The sequence below is a fragment of the Xiphophorus hellerii genome, chromosome 15 (assembly GCF_003331165.1).
Source record: "Xiphophorus hellerii strain 12219 chromosome 15, Xiphophorus_hellerii-4.1, whole genome shotgun sequence".
NCBI lineage: Eukaryota > Metazoa > Chordata > Actinopteri > Cyprinodontiformes > Poeciliidae > Xiphophorus > Xiphophorus hellerii.
The window spans coordinates 4,319,608-4,336,966 of record NC_045686.1 but is presented as its reverse complement, the minus strand read 5'-3'; the positions used below and the strand labels follow the sequence as shown (position 1 = coordinate 4,336,966).

The 17,359-nt window shown below is 35.9% G+C and overlaps 1 protein-coding gene and 2 long non-coding RNA genes across 4 annotated transcripts; 2 read left to right on the top strand and 1 right to left on the bottom strand.

Moving 5' to 3' along the window:
• Positions 1-686: 686 nt before the first annotated feature.
• LOC116734299 (uncharacterized) lies at positions 687-16,281 on the top strand. 2 transcript variants are annotated; one of them, XM_032585616.1, is made up of 6 exons: positions 687-1,829; positions 2,292-2,588; positions 3,967-4,248; positions 4,327-4,431; positions 4,505-4,533; positions 4,881-6,470. In XM_032585616.1, the coding sequence occupies exons 1-6, from the start codon at positions 1,784-1,786 to the stop codon at positions 4,953-4,955; spliced, it is 834 nt and encodes a 277-aa protein (XP_032441507.1). In that variant the 5' UTR covers positions 687-1,783; the 3' UTR covers positions 4,956-6,470. The 2 variants fall into 2 exon arrangements, with proteins under 2 accessions (XP_032441507.1, XP_032441506.1); XM_032585615.1 differs by lacking the exons at positions 687-1,829; positions 2,292-2,588; positions 3,967-4,248; ... (1 more) ...; positions 4,505-4,533; positions 4,881-6,470 and adding exons at positions 14,058-14,280; positions 14,485-14,787; positions 15,029-15,313; ... (1 more) ...; positions 15,792-15,820; positions 16,087-16,281.
• On the bottom strand, positions 8,563-9,700 carry LOC116734300 (uncharacterized). Its single transcript, XR_004342201.1, has 4 exons — positions 9,537-9,700; positions 9,194-9,295; positions 8,692-8,845; positions 8,563-8,613 (listed from the first exon to the last, which is right to left on the bottom strand). It is a non-coding gene; the product is annotated as an uncharacterized LOC116734300 (long non-coding RNA).
• LOC116734301 (uncharacterized) lies at positions 9,841-12,517 on the top strand. Its single transcript, XR_004342202.1, has 2 exons — positions 9,841-11,477; positions 11,618-12,517. It is a non-coding gene; the product is annotated as an uncharacterized LOC116734301 (long non-coding RNA).
• Positions 16,282-17,359: the final 1,078 nt, after the last annotated feature.

Below are 17,359 nucleotides of genomic sequence, written 5' to 3'. Positions count from 1 at the left end.
TTTTGCTTTACAACTCCTTGATTTTTAATCTTGATGAAAGTCTCATTGACTGTAAACTTTTTTTGTTTTTTGTGATTAGAGGCCATTTTGGTGCATTTATATAAAATAGTACAAACTATTAGCACTATAAACATTGTAAACCTGACTTTGTCCACTTCAACCATTAACAACCAGCAGAACATAATTGGCACAACAGATTTCTAATATTATCAAGGTTATTTTGCTGCCCCCTAGTGGTTAGACCAGAATATATCAGCTATATATTGTCAGTAAATCGCTTCATATTCACGTTAAATGAGTTTACAAACTTGTAACTGTAATTCTATATTAACATTTTTATTCCTCCTGTATTGTTTTCATTGTTTGGAGGTTTTTGCTGAGGCAGTGTGGTGAAGCTGCCTGCTCTCTGATGTCCTGCAGTTTTGAACGCATCATTTGAAAGGTAACGTTTTTCTGATTAGACTAATGACATCCAGCTGTGTTAAGATTCAAACATGTCAGACTTTACTGTTGTGTAGTTTTATCTTTTTAATAACTGGATTCATCACTCAAAACAGAAATGAATGGATCATTGATGTGTAGAAAAATAAAACCATGTTGAAGCCAGAAGGTGAGTCAGTTTATTGTTGTGATTACAAGATATGATCTGAATACATATCCTCTGGTTGTTTTTACACTGGTTATACTCTGAAATATGTTAAAAATCTCATGAATTTTCTTGCATATAAGAAAGCAACTGATGAAACACGTCATTTATCTACACTTTAAATCTGTTAATCGTTGTAAAATGTTCTCCATTTTAACTTGTAGCATTACTGCTTTGGATCCTTTAAAAGATTTAGCGGTTTCCTTTCTGAACCTTCACTGACTTTAAATATTTTTATATGCAAAGAAAATAAAGTTAGTTTTATTGCATAAATGGAAGTAAACTGAAGTGAACTTGGAGCCTGGGGATATGGGTTGTTCTGTGTTAATGTGTCAGAACTTTGTCAGTAAATTCATCAAGATAAGATGAATTTACTGACTCAAGTCTTTCCACTGTGACCTGAGGTTTGGTTTCTAACCTTGGTGGTTCATGGAAACCAGTTTGGTTCTCTGGTTTCTTTGCCACATTAGGACGTCTGTTTGTGAAAGTTCTTTATTTACTTGCTCCACATATTTACTGTGGAACTGTAAAACAATGTAAATGTGTATTTTATTCTAAACAATATTTTTTGTTTGTATTTAATGTGTTTTTATCTGGTTCCTCATTTCGCTGATGTCACAAAACCACAGCAGGTTTTGGTTTAAAGTTAAACAGATTGAGATCAGAAAGACTTCAGATCTGTGGGAACAAAAAATACTTATTTTAAATTCTGTTGCATCTTTCTGTGGTAGCCATCATGCACTGAATAGAGACTAAATTCTGCAGGATAATAACAATAACAGCTGATTTCTGAGCATCAAAAACATCAAACTGAAAAATATCAAAATGACGAGTCATTGTTTTTCAGGCAATAGACAATTTTATAACATCCTAATAATCTGTCTGGATATTTGCATTTTCCATTATATCTCTGAACAGATTCCCTTTGCTTTGTGATCTGAGTTCATTTGAAAAGATTCAGTGAAACATTATTTTCTACCAACAGGTAAACATTTGTTTAAGCTGCATATCAATGTTACTCACTGCTGTTTTGTTATGACGTTTTCCACAGAAACTCGACCATGAAGAGGAAATATATGCACTTCTACTTTTATGTGGCTTTAACAGGCAGCTTTGGGTGAGGAAGTCAGGCGAACAATGCCTTTCCTTGGAACGCTATTCATTTTTGTGCTGCAGTTTGAAGGTAAATGTTTTTTTAATTATTATTTTAAGTAATTATTGTAGTTTATGGCAATAGTTTAAAATGCGTTGGAGTTTAAAAACAAGCTCTTGTGTTTAATGGTAATCATCACTACTGTCAAAGAGCGAAGAAATAAACAAAAACCACAACAGAAGCTGCATTGAACTGTGTTGAATTAATGCTGGATTTTGCAAAGATGAGAGCAGAATTTCTAAAATGAAAACATGTGAGGGCAGGATCAACTGCAAACATGCACTGTTAAAGTAAAATGGCACTGGAATTTATATTTTTAAGGACAGGATTAAAATAAAACCCTTTCAAAAAGTCAGAGGAAAATAAATCACCTGGTTGCTAAATTAAGCTGTGCTGAGTGATTCTATGAAAACAGAAAGACAGCAAGACTTCCTATCAGCTATTAGTCTGAATAGTTGTTTTAAAGTTTTTTAAATATATTTTTTTTTACAGTAAGTGTCTGTGCTGTATATAAAATGGAGACCTACCGTCCGCTTGGGCAGGACGTAGTTTTGTTGTGTCAACTTCCTCAATCTGACCCACATTTTGAGGTTAAATGGCGTCACGGCGGAGAAACTCTTGTGATGAACGGGACGGTGACGGACGCTTCGTCTCGAGGAGGAAGGCTGAGTGTGAACATTAACGGATCTCTCATCATCAAGAAAGTTACGGCTTCAGACGCCGGTGTCTACACATGTCAGTTTCCAAAGGTCACCAGCAGTTTGGACAATTCGCTGTGTCTTCTGTCCAGTGAGTATTTGATCACCTGCACTTCATTCTGCTAGTTAGCAATCAGTTTAAATCTGTTTTAAGATGCTGATTCTCATAATCAGGCAACACTCCTGTAAATCCATACCTGCATTTCATATCAACTCACTCCACCATTTTATCCCATCATATTCTGAACCATAAATAAACCCATATACCAGTCAACTGGTATCCGTTTATCTCCCTGAGGTATTTGGGGGAAATTATGAAGATTAACAAGAATAAGTTTGATTCTTGAGCGTTCTGCCACCTTGAGTGAGTCAAATATCATCTTTATGTGTTTGTCTGTGGTAATAATAACAGGACAGATATGAAGTAAAACCTGAGAAGTTGGCCCCTCATCTTCTTCAAATCTAAAAATGGGTGTCGGTCAAATCGACTACATTTATTCTGGTTTATGCAGCAAAATATTTTGTTTGCGCTGCTTTGGCTTTGAAGATATTAATAAAAAGGTTAAAGGTCAAAAGATCAACCAGTCTCCCCACTTTATGAAATCAGACGTTGTGCTACATTTGTGCAGCAAAAATGTTAATTTATGCAGGGTTTTTTTTAAAAAAGATATTAAGAAATGTTTCCTGAGGTCATGAAAGTCAACCAGACCCACCAGTTTCTTAAATTAGACAAGTTTGGTCAACTTGACTACATTTATGCAGCAAAAGCTTTTGCTTGTGCTGACCTGGCTTTGAAGATATGAAGATATTATGACTTTTAAATGAAAGACTAAAGGTCAAAAGGTCAACCGGTGCCACTACTTTTACAAAATCAAACAAATTTGATGTCAATGAACTCGACCACGTTTACGCTGGTTTGTGCAGCTATCACTTGAAAAATATTAATAAAAATGTTCTCCAGGGGTCATCAGAGGTCAACTCCTCCCCAAACCCCACTCACATTTGAAAATAAATCAATTTGGTGTCAATCAGCTCGACTAAGTTTGTGCCGGTCAGTAAAGGCTCCTCATGCTTCATCTGATGGGAACCTGAGGTGCAGAACCTGAGGAACCAGAAAGCATCAGGCCAGGAATCCCATCACTCCGCCGCTTTATCCTCCTCTTTGCTTCAACAACCTGGTCATGGAGAGGCGCTGCCGTTTATGAACAAGAGGTCTCACTCTGTCTCAAACTGCAGTTCTGAGACTGGTGCATTTTTATTTAAAACCTGTTCATCTAGTACAGTTACTCAGTGGTGATACTTCATAGTATTAGCAGTGAAGTGACAATAAAAGGTACGATGTAGTAAAACTACTTGCGAAACTTTTTTTTTCTAGAATGTTGTGAAGTCCATGTAACTGAATAAATGTAACTAATTACTATCCAGCTAGTCAAAGAATCTTAAAATAATTTTCTCTCTCCTTGTTTCAGTTTCTCCATCTCCACCAGATTCTGAGTGTAAAAAGGACAAAATCATGGATTTAAATTGCTCTCTGATTTGCAACCCCATCTCATGTGGAGAGGGCAGCATCGTCTGGCTGAATGAAACTGGAAATGTGTTGCAAGAAAAGAAAGTTGGTCAGAACTTGGATACAGGCTGCAGTTCAGTTCTCACTGTGAACCGTCTGATGGGAAACTACAGGAGATACAGCTGTCGGTTTGTTCAGAAAGACAAGGTCCAGGCGGAGGTTCACTACACGCCTGTCTTCTCGGGTAAATAATAGGAGACATGATTTATTTCAGTTCATGTCAAAAATCCAGATGAAGCAACATTTAAGACACGTTGTTCAGATTCCACAGACTGGCCCGTTCCGAGCTGCATCCTGCTGGTTCTGCGCATCGCAGGACTGATCCTGATGATCTGTGTTGTTGTTGTTGTTTACATCAGAACCAGAGGTGAAAGACTTTACAGTCTCAGAACAACATGCATCAGAAAATATGCTAATCAAAATGATCTGCCCTCTTCCAGGAAGCAAGAAGCCACCGAAGGACATCAATGTAAGTAAAATAAGACTTTTGACTTGGTCTTGTTTTTTTTTTTTCTTGTTGCCATGGAAGCTTATTTATTTTGATATACGTATGTGGTCTATGACAGCTTAAGATTTATTCCTCTGAGCTTTTTTGCAGGAAATACAAATAATTTGTTAATAAATACAAACAATTTCTTAATAAAAAGATCAATAACTAGTTCAGTGATTCTAATTTAGTCGGTACATTATATATATATATATCTATATTTGGGTCAAACATTTCTAGACTTTTTGAACCAAAACTAATAATACTACCCTTGAAATAAATTCAAGGTCAGGTTCTTAAAATGTGTTTATTTTTTTCTTTTCTCTCAGGTTCATTTCGTCTGCAGAGAGGATTCACTGAACTATGAAAATATTGAAGTCTGTTCTTCTGCTGTGAGTCGCTGAACTCATCACAACAAGCTTCACATATGAACTTTAACTATCTAAAGTTTTTAATGCTGCATTACTATTTAAATGTAACATCACATGTGTCAAACTCGAGGTCCGTGGGCCAGAAATGGCTCGCCCGAAGATTTCATGTGGGCCTCCAAACTGTAGAAATAGAATCTAATATTTTTTTTAATATATATATATATATTATTTTATCAGTCAAATGAACAGTTTTATATGTATTGTGTAAAATTAGATAAAGGTGAAAATATGTTAAATATTTAATTTCAAGAAGTTCTCATCGAATGCAGAAACAGCTATTAATATTTTAAGTCTTTTAATAATTTCATCAACACATCCCGCCTCAAATTCACATTCTAGATCTTGATCTGACCCAAAATGAAAATGAGTTTGACGACCAGCTCGACATCAAGTTATCAGCAAAGAACATCTGAAAGTAATCAGATTAATTCTGTTTTTACAGGAAGGAAAAAGACACAAACGCAAACTTTTAAACATGATTAAATGCAAATATAGTTTAAGTTGACTTTTTAAAAATAAACTAGCTGATAAATTGAAGCTACTTTTGATGAAATATAAAGCACTCCTCTTGGATAACTTGTTTTTCTGTAAGCGGTACATAAAGGAGCAGCTTTATGTATTTTCTGTAGTTAATATTTTGATCATTTGCTGGACGAGAGCAAATCTAGCTGGAAACTAAGTTTTGTTTTTTTTCTAGCACTGAATAGAAATCATCTGTGGTGGACTTGATGTTAAACACTTGGATTAAAGCTGATTATACTTGAAGATTTTGTCTTTATGCTTTTTTTAATATTGAAACATTAAACATTAGTGACAGAGTTCTGAGAATGTGACAGGAAGCAGGATCCTGACTGCAGTCTCAGTTTTTCTTTCAGCTGGATCCTCTTTAGTTTCACTGAAACTGATTTTGTTAACCCAAAAAGCAAACAGTCAAATATTTTTACTGCACATATTATACACAATGTAACACAATATGTTACATTGTACATATGGTGTAAGTCCAAAAACATACACCATAAACTTTTAAGATGGATTATTGTACAGTTAATTGGTTTATTGGTTATAATATGTGAATACTTTGGAAAAAAGTAAAAATCAAATCTTGGTGCCAAATGAACTATTCCTCTGAAAGGAATGAGAAAAACACATAAAGGAGAAAAAACATTTCAGTTATTTGTGGTTCAAAATCACATTGACAATCAAATAAATGCTGATGAAGATGAATTGTTGGGTTTTTCTGAACTCATCAGTAAGTTGGTCACAAACAGGAAATAAGAGAAACATCTTCAGAAAACTGAGACGCCGCGCCGCGTTCAGCCAAGTACACCTCTCCAAGTACACCTCGCTGCAGCAAACAGAATGGGGCGGGGTCGGACAACTGTCAGTCCCATACCTTATATGGAAATGGTGGGGACGGACCACTGTCCCTCTCATACCTTATATGGAAATGGGACTATTTCATTCCGGAAATGAAGGGGGCGCTAGTGACACTATTTCCTGTACCGATCGTGTTATAATAATTATACTAATAACGTATTTTATTTGACAACGCCTTTTAAAACACCCAAGAACACTTTCAACATTAAAAATACAAATTAAATAGTAAAAAAATGGCTACAAAACGTGATATGTCACGTGGTATGTCTGTCACGTGGTAAGTCACTTTTTTATTTCCAAATCTTTATTAAACCTTTATTTAAAATTATATTAGTAACAAACAATCTAGAATAAGCAATAAGGAAACATTATGGAGATGTATTTATCTATCCTTACACCCAATCTATCTCAAACAAAAGTAATAAAACATGAATCAAATCAATATTTTGGAGACAAATGTACATTACATTAAGAGCACATTTATCCATCCATTAATTATCATGATTGATCCCTATAGTGGGGTCATGAGGGCTGCTGACCCTGGACAGATCGCCAGTCCGTCGCAGATTAAGAAAACAGATATAAACAAATGAAGTTCAAATAATATATTTTGATGTTGTGAATGGTACTCTTAAAATAAATAAGTTAAAATCTAAAATATAATAGCCTCTGGGTTATTAAATAAGAACTAGATGGAAAAGAGGTTTGGTCTGTAAAACATTTAGTCAACAATTTTGGCCAACTTAGTACGTCCATTCACAGCGCACTTTTGTTGTTTATTTGCCAAATATTTTTCTTATTATTCACATTGTGAATATAATTTACAAACAAACCAAAGGACTTTTGAACTTCTAACAAGTGAAGTTCAGAAAACTAGAATATTTTTGGTAGCAGGTGACCTGGCTCAGCTATTATCATTGTTTACCATAATGTCTCATTGGAAACTTTTGCTATAAGGACTCCAGTTCAACCAGTAAACTGATTGGTGTCCCACTATTCCATTTATAAATTCCATATCAATTCTATCAATTGCAATCGATTCATAAAATAAAGCCCTTAAATATCCAATTGTTGCAAAACCCAAAGAGATTAATTAAAACTTTAAATGTAGCTTCAATCTGGAAAGACTCACACAGAGAGAAAGTAGGTTTTAGAAAGTTTATTTGACAAGAAATAATCTTTGGGGCTCGGACCCCGGCAGTAGACACTGCGCTGGTAACTGCCAGAGAGAATGATCTTTTTTCTATATGAAAACCTTTTTGAATAAAGTCACTGGTTACATAAATTAAACCAATGTGTAATTTCTAACTATAACTGTCTTCATCTCACCTGCTCAGCCAATCACCTGATCATGTGTCTCCATCCCAGCCTAACGGCGCCGGGCTCATCTCCTCCACCCTTCATAAAGTCCGGCTTGATGTGAGCAACTGCTCCTCATCTGAGCTATCATCACCTCCACCCCGACTACACCTTCGCTCTGCTCGTTTAATCTTATTTGTAACCGAACAATATGTTTCTGTATGTGCTTGCTTTATTACAAAAAAACCCCAAGTTGATTCTGACTGTTAAAACATAAAACAACTTAGCTGTATGTCAGGTTTGTAAAAAAATTTGTATTGATTCCAGTCATTGTTCAAAATGTATAGGAAACATTGTATTTACACATATAAAATATTGCAAGTTATTAGCTTTGCTTGCATTTAAAATTTTTAAAACAAGGTTATCCTATTGTTAAACAACGCTGTTACAATATATTTACAACTACTTTATTGGTTCTACTCTCTCCAACAAATTACAGCCACAATGTAACTTTGTGTGGAAACGGCACCATTTCTATGAAAACTAAATAATGTAAATCAACTGAGCTACAACAAAAGGAACATTCAAAAATGTAAATAATATTGAAAGAACACATTATTAAAAAGGATGACTGCACAAGTCAAAAGGCAAATATTATTTAGCAGAAATGATTTAAAATGGCATGTCACAAAAAAAACGAACAATGTGTGACAACTGAAATGTGTGAAAGACTGTGGAAAGCAACTAATATTCTCCTTGCATTCAGTATTGACAGTCAGTGCAGTGTCCAGGTCGGCCATCACAGTAGTAACCAGGGTACTCTCCTCGTCTTCCATCGCCGGTGAAGCCCACAGTCTTTATATCACCGGTGGCAGGAAAAACACGTTACAACCGCAAAAGGAATCCGGTTTTCTGCCGTGAATGTTTTTTGAAAATTTGCCCCAGTTGATCTCACCTGTTAATGAAAAATCGATTTCATGTAGTTGAAATCTAATTTCACATGTTTTAGGTGAAAAAAGTCAAAGGTCCTTACCATCCAGCCAAGCAAAGTGAGTCTTCTTCCTGAAAACTGGGTCAGACTCAACGGCTTCAAAGCACTTGCAGGTCAATGCCAAGGTGAGGTAAGCTGAGTCTCCCTGTGCTGGTATCACCTCCTGGAGAACAGCTTCAAGAACATTCAGAGGCATCTGAAAAAAACAAACAAAATAAAAAATCACATTGCACATTATGATCAGTAAAACAGTAGTTAATAATAGCCATTTCACCAAATACTTTGTTACTCTTACTTGTGTAGTTTATTGCAGTTACTTACTAAAACTATATTGAAGTTGTGCTACTCGTCATTAGAGTATCACATCTGGGTACTACACCCAACTATAATGGCTGCTGTTAGTTTATAAAATATATTAGAAATTTAACATTGGTGTACAAAACATATTTAAAAAAGATCAACCTTTAAAAATAAAAGAGAAACACTAGAAAACTGGTAAGTATGTAAAACATATTTTATATTTTTCAAGTGTAGTTATACATACCGTTATGTTGAACCATAGCAGTTTGTGCTAAATGGTTCTGTAGCTTGTATGAGCAAAGGGAACAGCAGTATTTATGTTCATGTTGCAAATAGATACGTGGATCTGTATAATGAAAATAAAAAACAGTTTGAGCATAAAATACATTTCTCAATTATACATGTTATCTACTTTTCTATTTTTATCTAATGGTGCCCTGCGGGATAATAATTAGCTATGCTACATGCTAAAATTAGCCTTCCCCTGTATGAATTACGAATTTCACTAGTTCTTAATTATATTTTCAACCTAATCTAGAAAAGCGTATTGATTTACTATGTGAAAAAATTTAAGAAGGTAAAAATACCTTTTGTTGACTTTGTGAGTTTTGCATTGTTGATCGTGAGCCGAACACCAGTGGAAGAACCTCTCAAACTTCTTTCTTTCTTCTTCCTTTCCTCTTAACTCCGCGTCTTAAGGTATTTATACTAGTGATTATGAAAATAGCGCCCCCTTCATTTCCGGAATGCAATAGTCCCATTTCCAAATAAGGTATGGGACTGACGGAAAGGTCCGTCCCCGCCCCATTCTGTTTGCTGCAGCGAGGTCCTTCTCCGTTCAGCAGCCAGAAGGTGGCAGCTTTGAGATTTTTTTTCCTCTTTGTTCTTCAGTTTGAAGGTAAACATGTTTTACTTTGTTTGATTATAAATTTTAGATGTTTTCATTCAATTTAGATATCAAATTTTTAAATTTGTGGCTAAAATTCAAGCTCAACAATCAAACTTGTTCTGGTGAACTTTTTTGTGAAGAAATGAGCAAAAGATCTTCGTTTTCAATAATGTTGATTTCTTAACTATATTCTCTCCTGTCTCTACAAATATTGTCAAACTTTTTTTAATGTGCATCTGGGTTTTTTTTGTTGTTTTTTTGTTGCAGCGAGCATCTGTGGTGTCGCGTTAAGGTTTTCCATCTATGGAAGTGGGGAAGATGCGGCTTTGTCGTGTTCTGTGTTTCACTCTGACCCTCGTTTCAGGGGTAACTGGAGGTACTGGGCAGACACCCTGATGGAGAATGGGTCACTGCTGGAGGCCTCGTCCTGAGCGGGAAGGCTGAGCGTGAACCATGAAGGATCTGTGATCATGAAGAGAGTCAGGGCTTCAGATGCTGTATCCTACCAGTGTTACTTTAACACCATTAATGTTTTAGAAAACGTGCTGCTTGTTTTGTCCAGTGAGTATTCGGCCACCTAAACCTCAATCATTCTGCTTCTCAGCTTTTAGAACAGATCTTTGTCTCCTGTTTTATGGTGCAGATTCCCACCGTCAGGTCAAACTCTTATAAAGTCATACCTCCATTAGATCCACACACTGCCATGTTGTCCCATCACATTCTGGAGCATTGCTAACAATTGGTATTCTATAAAAATAAAATGTGTCAAAGACAACATATTGAAGACACTTTCTGTTGTTTGTTCTTGAAAATGTTGCCTCATTTATGAACTCCAGATATTTATGGAGTTTTGTTTGCCTGCCTTAAAACTTGCGCAGCAAAACTTTGTGACTTCATCTAATTAGGTGTTTTTTAATTTTTGAAAACAAATCAAAACAAAATATTTTTTGAGGCAAGCGTTTTCTTAAACCTCCAGTCAGTCTTGGCAGATGGCCGTTTGCACTGAGCCACGTTCTGGTTCTGCTGGAGGTTTCTTCCTGATAAAGGAGAGATTTTCCTCTCCACTGTCGCTACATGCATGGTCAGTATGAGGATTGCTTCACTTTCATTTCCTCCTCATGGTTGCATTGTGCAGATTCCACCTGTGTTGGTTTAGACCTCTTCTTATTTTGGTCAAGCAGGAGTTTTATTCTGTGGAGTAAAAAGAAAAGTGCAATAAACTGAGTTTTACTTCTGATGAGACTCTACGCTCAGATTCAGGAGCTTTTAGTCATTATGAAAACTGTTTTATATCACAAACACTGAAACAGAAGCTCAGCAGGGAAATAAGATCAAAGTTTGTTTTTCTCTCCTTGTTTCAGTCTCTGCGTCTCCACCAGATTCAGAGTGTAAAAAGGATGAAATCATGGATTTGAGCTGCTCTCTGGTGTGCTCTCGCACCAACTACTGCTCGTCTCCAGGGGGCAGCATTGTCTGGCTGAATGAACCTGGAAATGTCCTGAAAACAGAGTTGAGTTGAAGAGAGACGTTTCAGTCCTCATTGTGAATTGTCTGATGGGAAACTACAGAAGATACACCTGTCAGTTTGTTCAGGAAGATGAAGTCAAAGCAGAGGTTCACTACACTTCTGTCTTCTCAGGTTAATAACACACAATCATTTTCCATGTATGAGCTGCACTGCTGGAAACCATCGACCAAAACATGTCAGTCTTATTTTCGTCCATTTAATGTAAAACATATCAGAAAATCTGCTAATCAAAATGATCTGTCTTCTTCCAGGAAGCAAGAAGCCACCGAAGGACATTAATGTGAGTAAAAAACACAAAATACTTTTAATGATCAGAAAAACAAAATGGCAGCTGGGAAATTTAACTGAATGTGATTTATTTTTTGTTTTACTTGTTGCCATAGCAAGTTATTTATTTCAATAATTGTGGTTTATAATGGCTTAAGATTTATTCCTCTGAGTTTTTTTTTTCTTTTAGTAAAAAAGTGTTTTATCACAGTAAAACATGCGTCCAAAATACACAGTTACTTTGTGTATTTGGGTCAAACATTTCCAGACTTTATTGAAACAAAAATACTTTCTCGTGTCTTGAAATAAATGAGAATGTGTCGTTTGTTTGGTTAAAATCCCAGGACATTATTTCAGTTTTTATTCAAGAAGTTTTTGTTTTTTTTATCTCAGGTTCATTTTGCTGCAGAGACGATTCACTGAAATTATTGGAGTCTCTTCTTTTCCTGTCAGTCACTGATCTTCATCACATCAGGCTTTACATATGAGCTTCAACTATTTTAAGTGTTTAATGCTACATCACTATTTAAATGTTACAATGCTGATATATCCAGGTATTCTTTTGGTTTTGGACAGAATAAACTGAGGCAGATGAACCAACCTGTAATCTCAGGTCAGGAAATCTGTTAAAACTGATTGTTGACACTGTGGTTGTATGAATGTATGACAGATATATTCATGTTACTGGCTGTGAAAATGCCTTGTATTAAATCCAGATATATTAGCATTTAGCTTGTGTGCTTTACTTTTCTAGAGGAGCTGCTTTGGATTGAATCTTTAATATTAAGCAACTTATTTAAACCAAAATAGCAGTGAACATTCAATATGTATCCGATTAAGTTCATCTTTGTTAGTTTACATTAAATTTATTGCTGTTCTGGAAAGTTTTTTTCTTTGTTTCGTTCAATTTTTAAAATCTCTAAATTTTTGTTTTCAATCCTCGTTAACACAGGTTATCCCTCCGGGACTCCAATCAATCAACCGATCGACTGATCAATCAAGTTTATATGTATAGCATCTTTCAGCAACAAGACATTTCGAATTATTTTCTATCGTAAAAACACAAAAATACAAAGTCATAGACAGTAAACAATGGAAAAAGGTCAGAAGTTCAGGTCAAAGTTCATCCTGATCGCTAGCTTCCAGCTGTAATAACTGAAGCTGTGCATTGAGTCTAGATCTATAATTCTAGATCGTTGTTACTCTGTGGGTCCAAAGATAATAACTCCAGTTTTGCTTCTGTTCAGTTGGAGAATGTTGTGGCACATTCACACATTTATCTATTCAGTGCTTGGATGGGTTCAAAGGTCACCTGGTGACATTGTTATGTAGAGCTGTGCATCGATTGCTAATCTTATTTCCTGTTCTAACCTGAGCTATTGGGAGCATATAGATATAAAAGAAGAGGGGTCGTAGGATTGAACCTACATGTAACTTCTGTCTGCTTTGATGAGAAACAACCTATTGAAACACAAAATTAAAAAGTCCTTCAATGTGGAAGATGGACTGGTTTGTTTAGAACAGAGCTGTCTTCAAATGAGTGAAAGCAGGAAACAGGGGAAAGAACAGCTGCTGCTTTAAATAAACCAGTGACATAAAGGAAATGACAAAACTGGCTCTCTTAAAGAAACAACAACAAAAGGCATCATCTAATTTTGTGATAATTCAGCCCCCAATATAAAAACAAAAAACAATGCTTGATATGAAAAAATCTAAAAACAATTATGTGAATCTTTCTTCTTTGACACAGTTAGTGTAACTTTCTGTATCTTGTTGCCATTTTTTTCTAGAAAAAGGCCAAAAGGTTGCGTAATTTCAAAATAAATGTGGATTTTCCGTTGAGTCATTTTGCTACATTTTGTCAAAGATCTATATTTCCATAGAACTATGGCACATTTGTGTGTCTGAAGTTTCCACTCCTCTGACTCTGAGACACCAGGACTCATTTCTAAAACATTGTGTTGGATTTATATTAAAAGTATAGTATACATACCCCCGACGCCTCTGATGGCTTAGAGCAAATAAAAACTTCAGATTTCTAACCAAACCCAGATTTTATACACAAAAATACAATTTTCCCTTTACAAATCCCAGCTGAACCTCAGTTTGCTACAGTTCAACCATAAATGTTCAATAGTTGATCAAGACTGAGAAAAACACAAGTGATCCAACTTAAAAACGTTATCTCACCATGGTGATCATCTGTGCAGATAGACGAGTTGTTTACACAATTTTTATACTTTTACTGGTATTCTGATACAAATTAGTCTGATAAATCAGAAGATAAACTGGACGCTGGTTTTGGAGCTGCAGGACATTACAACACATTAGACTTCCTCTTTCAATGGAAGATTGAATGAATTTACATTTTCAGACTTTCTGCTACTGCTTCTGTTTAATGTCTATTAACATAAATTTGTTCTGTAAAAAAATAGATCCATGTCCTGTTTAAAAGAAGTTAACGGTGTGGAAACCAAACGATGTCATGCATGGTGGGTGTTGCTTCATTCAGAATGTCAACTCCAAGAAGGAAGTTACATCGTCTTCACTTTGAGGCTGAGAGAGTTGAACAACGTCCAGCGGCTGCTGGACAGACAAGAAATGCCCAGACTGGACGTATTGCTGCTCTTTGTGCTGCAGTTGGAAGGTAAATGTTTAACTTACATGTTCAATGTTTGATTAATAACCTTAGAAAGCATTTTCAAAACCACATTAGTTATATTATAAAATAAAAATTACATAAAATTGATGTTTTATGTAGAATTAAAATAAAGTGCAAAGAATATGAAACCACTGTTTTCAGCTGATGTAAGCATAAAACTTTTCAGATTTTGTGTTTCTGTGTTAAAAGGTATCAGTGGAGATGAACCTGATTTCTATCGCACAGTTGGAGATGTTGTTGTTTTACCTTGTGTTGGTCCATCTTCTTCATCGTGCCGCAGTGTTACATGGCTTTATAACGACATTGTTGGCAGAATCACTGAGAACAAAGTCACAGATGGAAATATTGACCAGAAGTCAGTTAATGCTGCCAGGCTGAGTTTGAACACTGACTGCTCTCTGATCATAAAGAACATCATTCCTGAGGATGCTGGACGTTACACCTGCAGGAGAGGAAACACAGACAGCCTAATGCATCTGAATATTTTATCCAGTAAGTGTTGTACTTATTCCTCCTAATGCCATTTTAATATCAGAAACCTGTGTGTGTGTGGGGGGTGTGCGTGTGTGTGTGTGCGTGCAAATGTGTAGAGACAGCCAGAGACAGAGCATTTCAATAATGCTCTAACAAAATAATCATGAAGTGGAAAGTTATTGATAAATGTCTACACTGGAGTACGAAGTTATTTACTGGTTAATCTGAGATGTCAGTTTTCTCTCTTGTTTCATTTCAGTCTCTCCATCTCAACCAGCTGGTGATGCAACAAAGGATGGAAATATAAATCTACAATGTTCTCTGTGGAGCTTTTCACCAACCACATGTTCAGTTAACAGACTCGTCTGGGTAAACGACATAGGAAACAAACTAATTGGTGAAGATGTCACCGACCAGAAGACCAGTTCACAGATCCGGTGTGTTTCCTCTCTGACTGTGAAGCCTCTGAATAACAGATACACCTGCCAGTTTATTCAGAGAAACACAGTGAAGGTAGAAGCTCACTACCCACCTTTATCTACAGGTAAGGGACTTTGTGTCTTTAAGTATTGAAGGGATCCAGCTGCATCTACATGTTTTAGCTTAGCAGATGTCAAGATGTTCTTTAGTGTTTTGAAGTTGAATTGATCTGCAGAAGTTCAGCTGCTTCCTCCACTGAGTCTCATGTGAACCAAACATGAAACATCTCAGCTTACAGTCTCTTCTTCTATGTGAAAATAAAAACGTAATGAGTTTGTGTTACAGTGTTGGAGAGAAGATGCTGTTTTGATGTTTAACTAGATGAAAATGATCCCATCAGGTTGTTGCTCCGTCTCCTCCTCAGGCCCCCCCGCCTCGTCTCCTCTGAGCTTCATCATGTTGACTCTGAAGATCACAGGACTGATCCTGATGGTTGGAATCACTGTTGGTATCATCAGAACCAGAGGTGAGGAAACTCAGCTACAATGGAGACGATTTACACAGTTCTTACTTTAATCACTTTATTCTGTTTTTCACTGCAGGGAGAAAAAAGCCTCAGAAAGACATTAATGTAAGAGAAACAATCATGAAAAATACATTCATAGACCTTTTATATGTAGATTATAAATGACAAACATTTTCCCTCAGACTTCCAGTTTCCAGTTTGCAACATTATGCAAACAGTTTTACTTTTAACTTTATAGAGTAATAAATAGATCAGCTGTTTTAGAGAATTTTCTCAGTGGTATCCTTTATAATGTTTTGATATTTCTCTTTAAATGTTCATTTTGTTTCTGAAATTGTTTTATCCAGTTAATATCTGCTTTTTTCTCTCAGGTTCATTTTGCTGTTGATGACGACACAGTGAATTATGAAAATGATGGAGAACGTTCTGCTGCCGCCGCGCTCCACTGAGCTTCATCACATCAGTTACAGCTTATTTAAAATGCTCTATTTTGAAATTGCTTCTATATGTATGAGTGTCTTTGTGTTTGTACTTGTTTCCAGATTAAATTGATTAAGGAATAGCGAGTACAGTAATCTAATATCAGTAAAATTAAGACCTATTTTCAACGAAACTTCAAGTTCTTTTTCACAGAGAAAATATTGATACCACAAACTAATCAAGGATACTATGAGGCTTTAATAAAGCAATATCTTGCCTTTTTTTCTAAAAACTGGTATTTTGACAGACTGGCTGATGATCCTGGCTGTTAAATGTCATTTTTAGTCATTAACTCATACAATAAAACTTAATAATTGCATTTATCATAAAATGGCCACAATTGTGTTCTGACAATTTGTGTTCCATGATTAATATTTGAGAACAGATGAATGTGTTCTCTCTACCAAGGCTGTAAAAACAAAATTACTTCTATTTAGGTCATTTTATACTTTACAAAGAGCAGAACTCCAACAAAGCCTTCAAAAGTCCCTCCACCTTACAGAGCAGCCAGCACCAGCTGCCATTTAAACGGGTTGACCACTGCACATGAAGACGATGGTTCATTGCAACCCTTTCCTGACTGATAATGTTAATGTCTGTGTTTCTCATGCAGCTGTTTGTGAAGAGGAACAGTTTGTTCCCTTCACATGTAGGAAACCATCATTTGAAAACTGTTGCTGCTTACTCAGGTCATCTTTCTCTGATGTTGCAATTTGTTTGACCAAACACATTTTTTTTTTTTACCCAAGACATTTAACTGACAGAGCAAAGCTAAAACGTAGGAAATGACATTTAAGTGAGTGGTAGCAGTAATGAGGAAGTGGGCCACTGTGCTTCAATTAAACCAGTGATATAAAGGAAATGACTAAACTCACCTTTCTTAGAAGAGCAACCAAAATAATTCAGCCGCCAAGATAAAGCAAAAACAATGCATGATTGATATAAATACAATTGGGAAGAATTACGCTATTTTTATTGTTTGACAAAAAGTTTATTTCCATGTTATTCATGCATGCAATGCATTCTGGGTAAATGACATCTAACAGTCCAACTGCACTAGCTCCATGCAGCCAAAACGGCAATGACTAACATCTTCATGCCTTTTTAATTTGAACCGGAGCTCATTGAAATCTATCAGAATGTAGAAATCATGAGATGATGAAG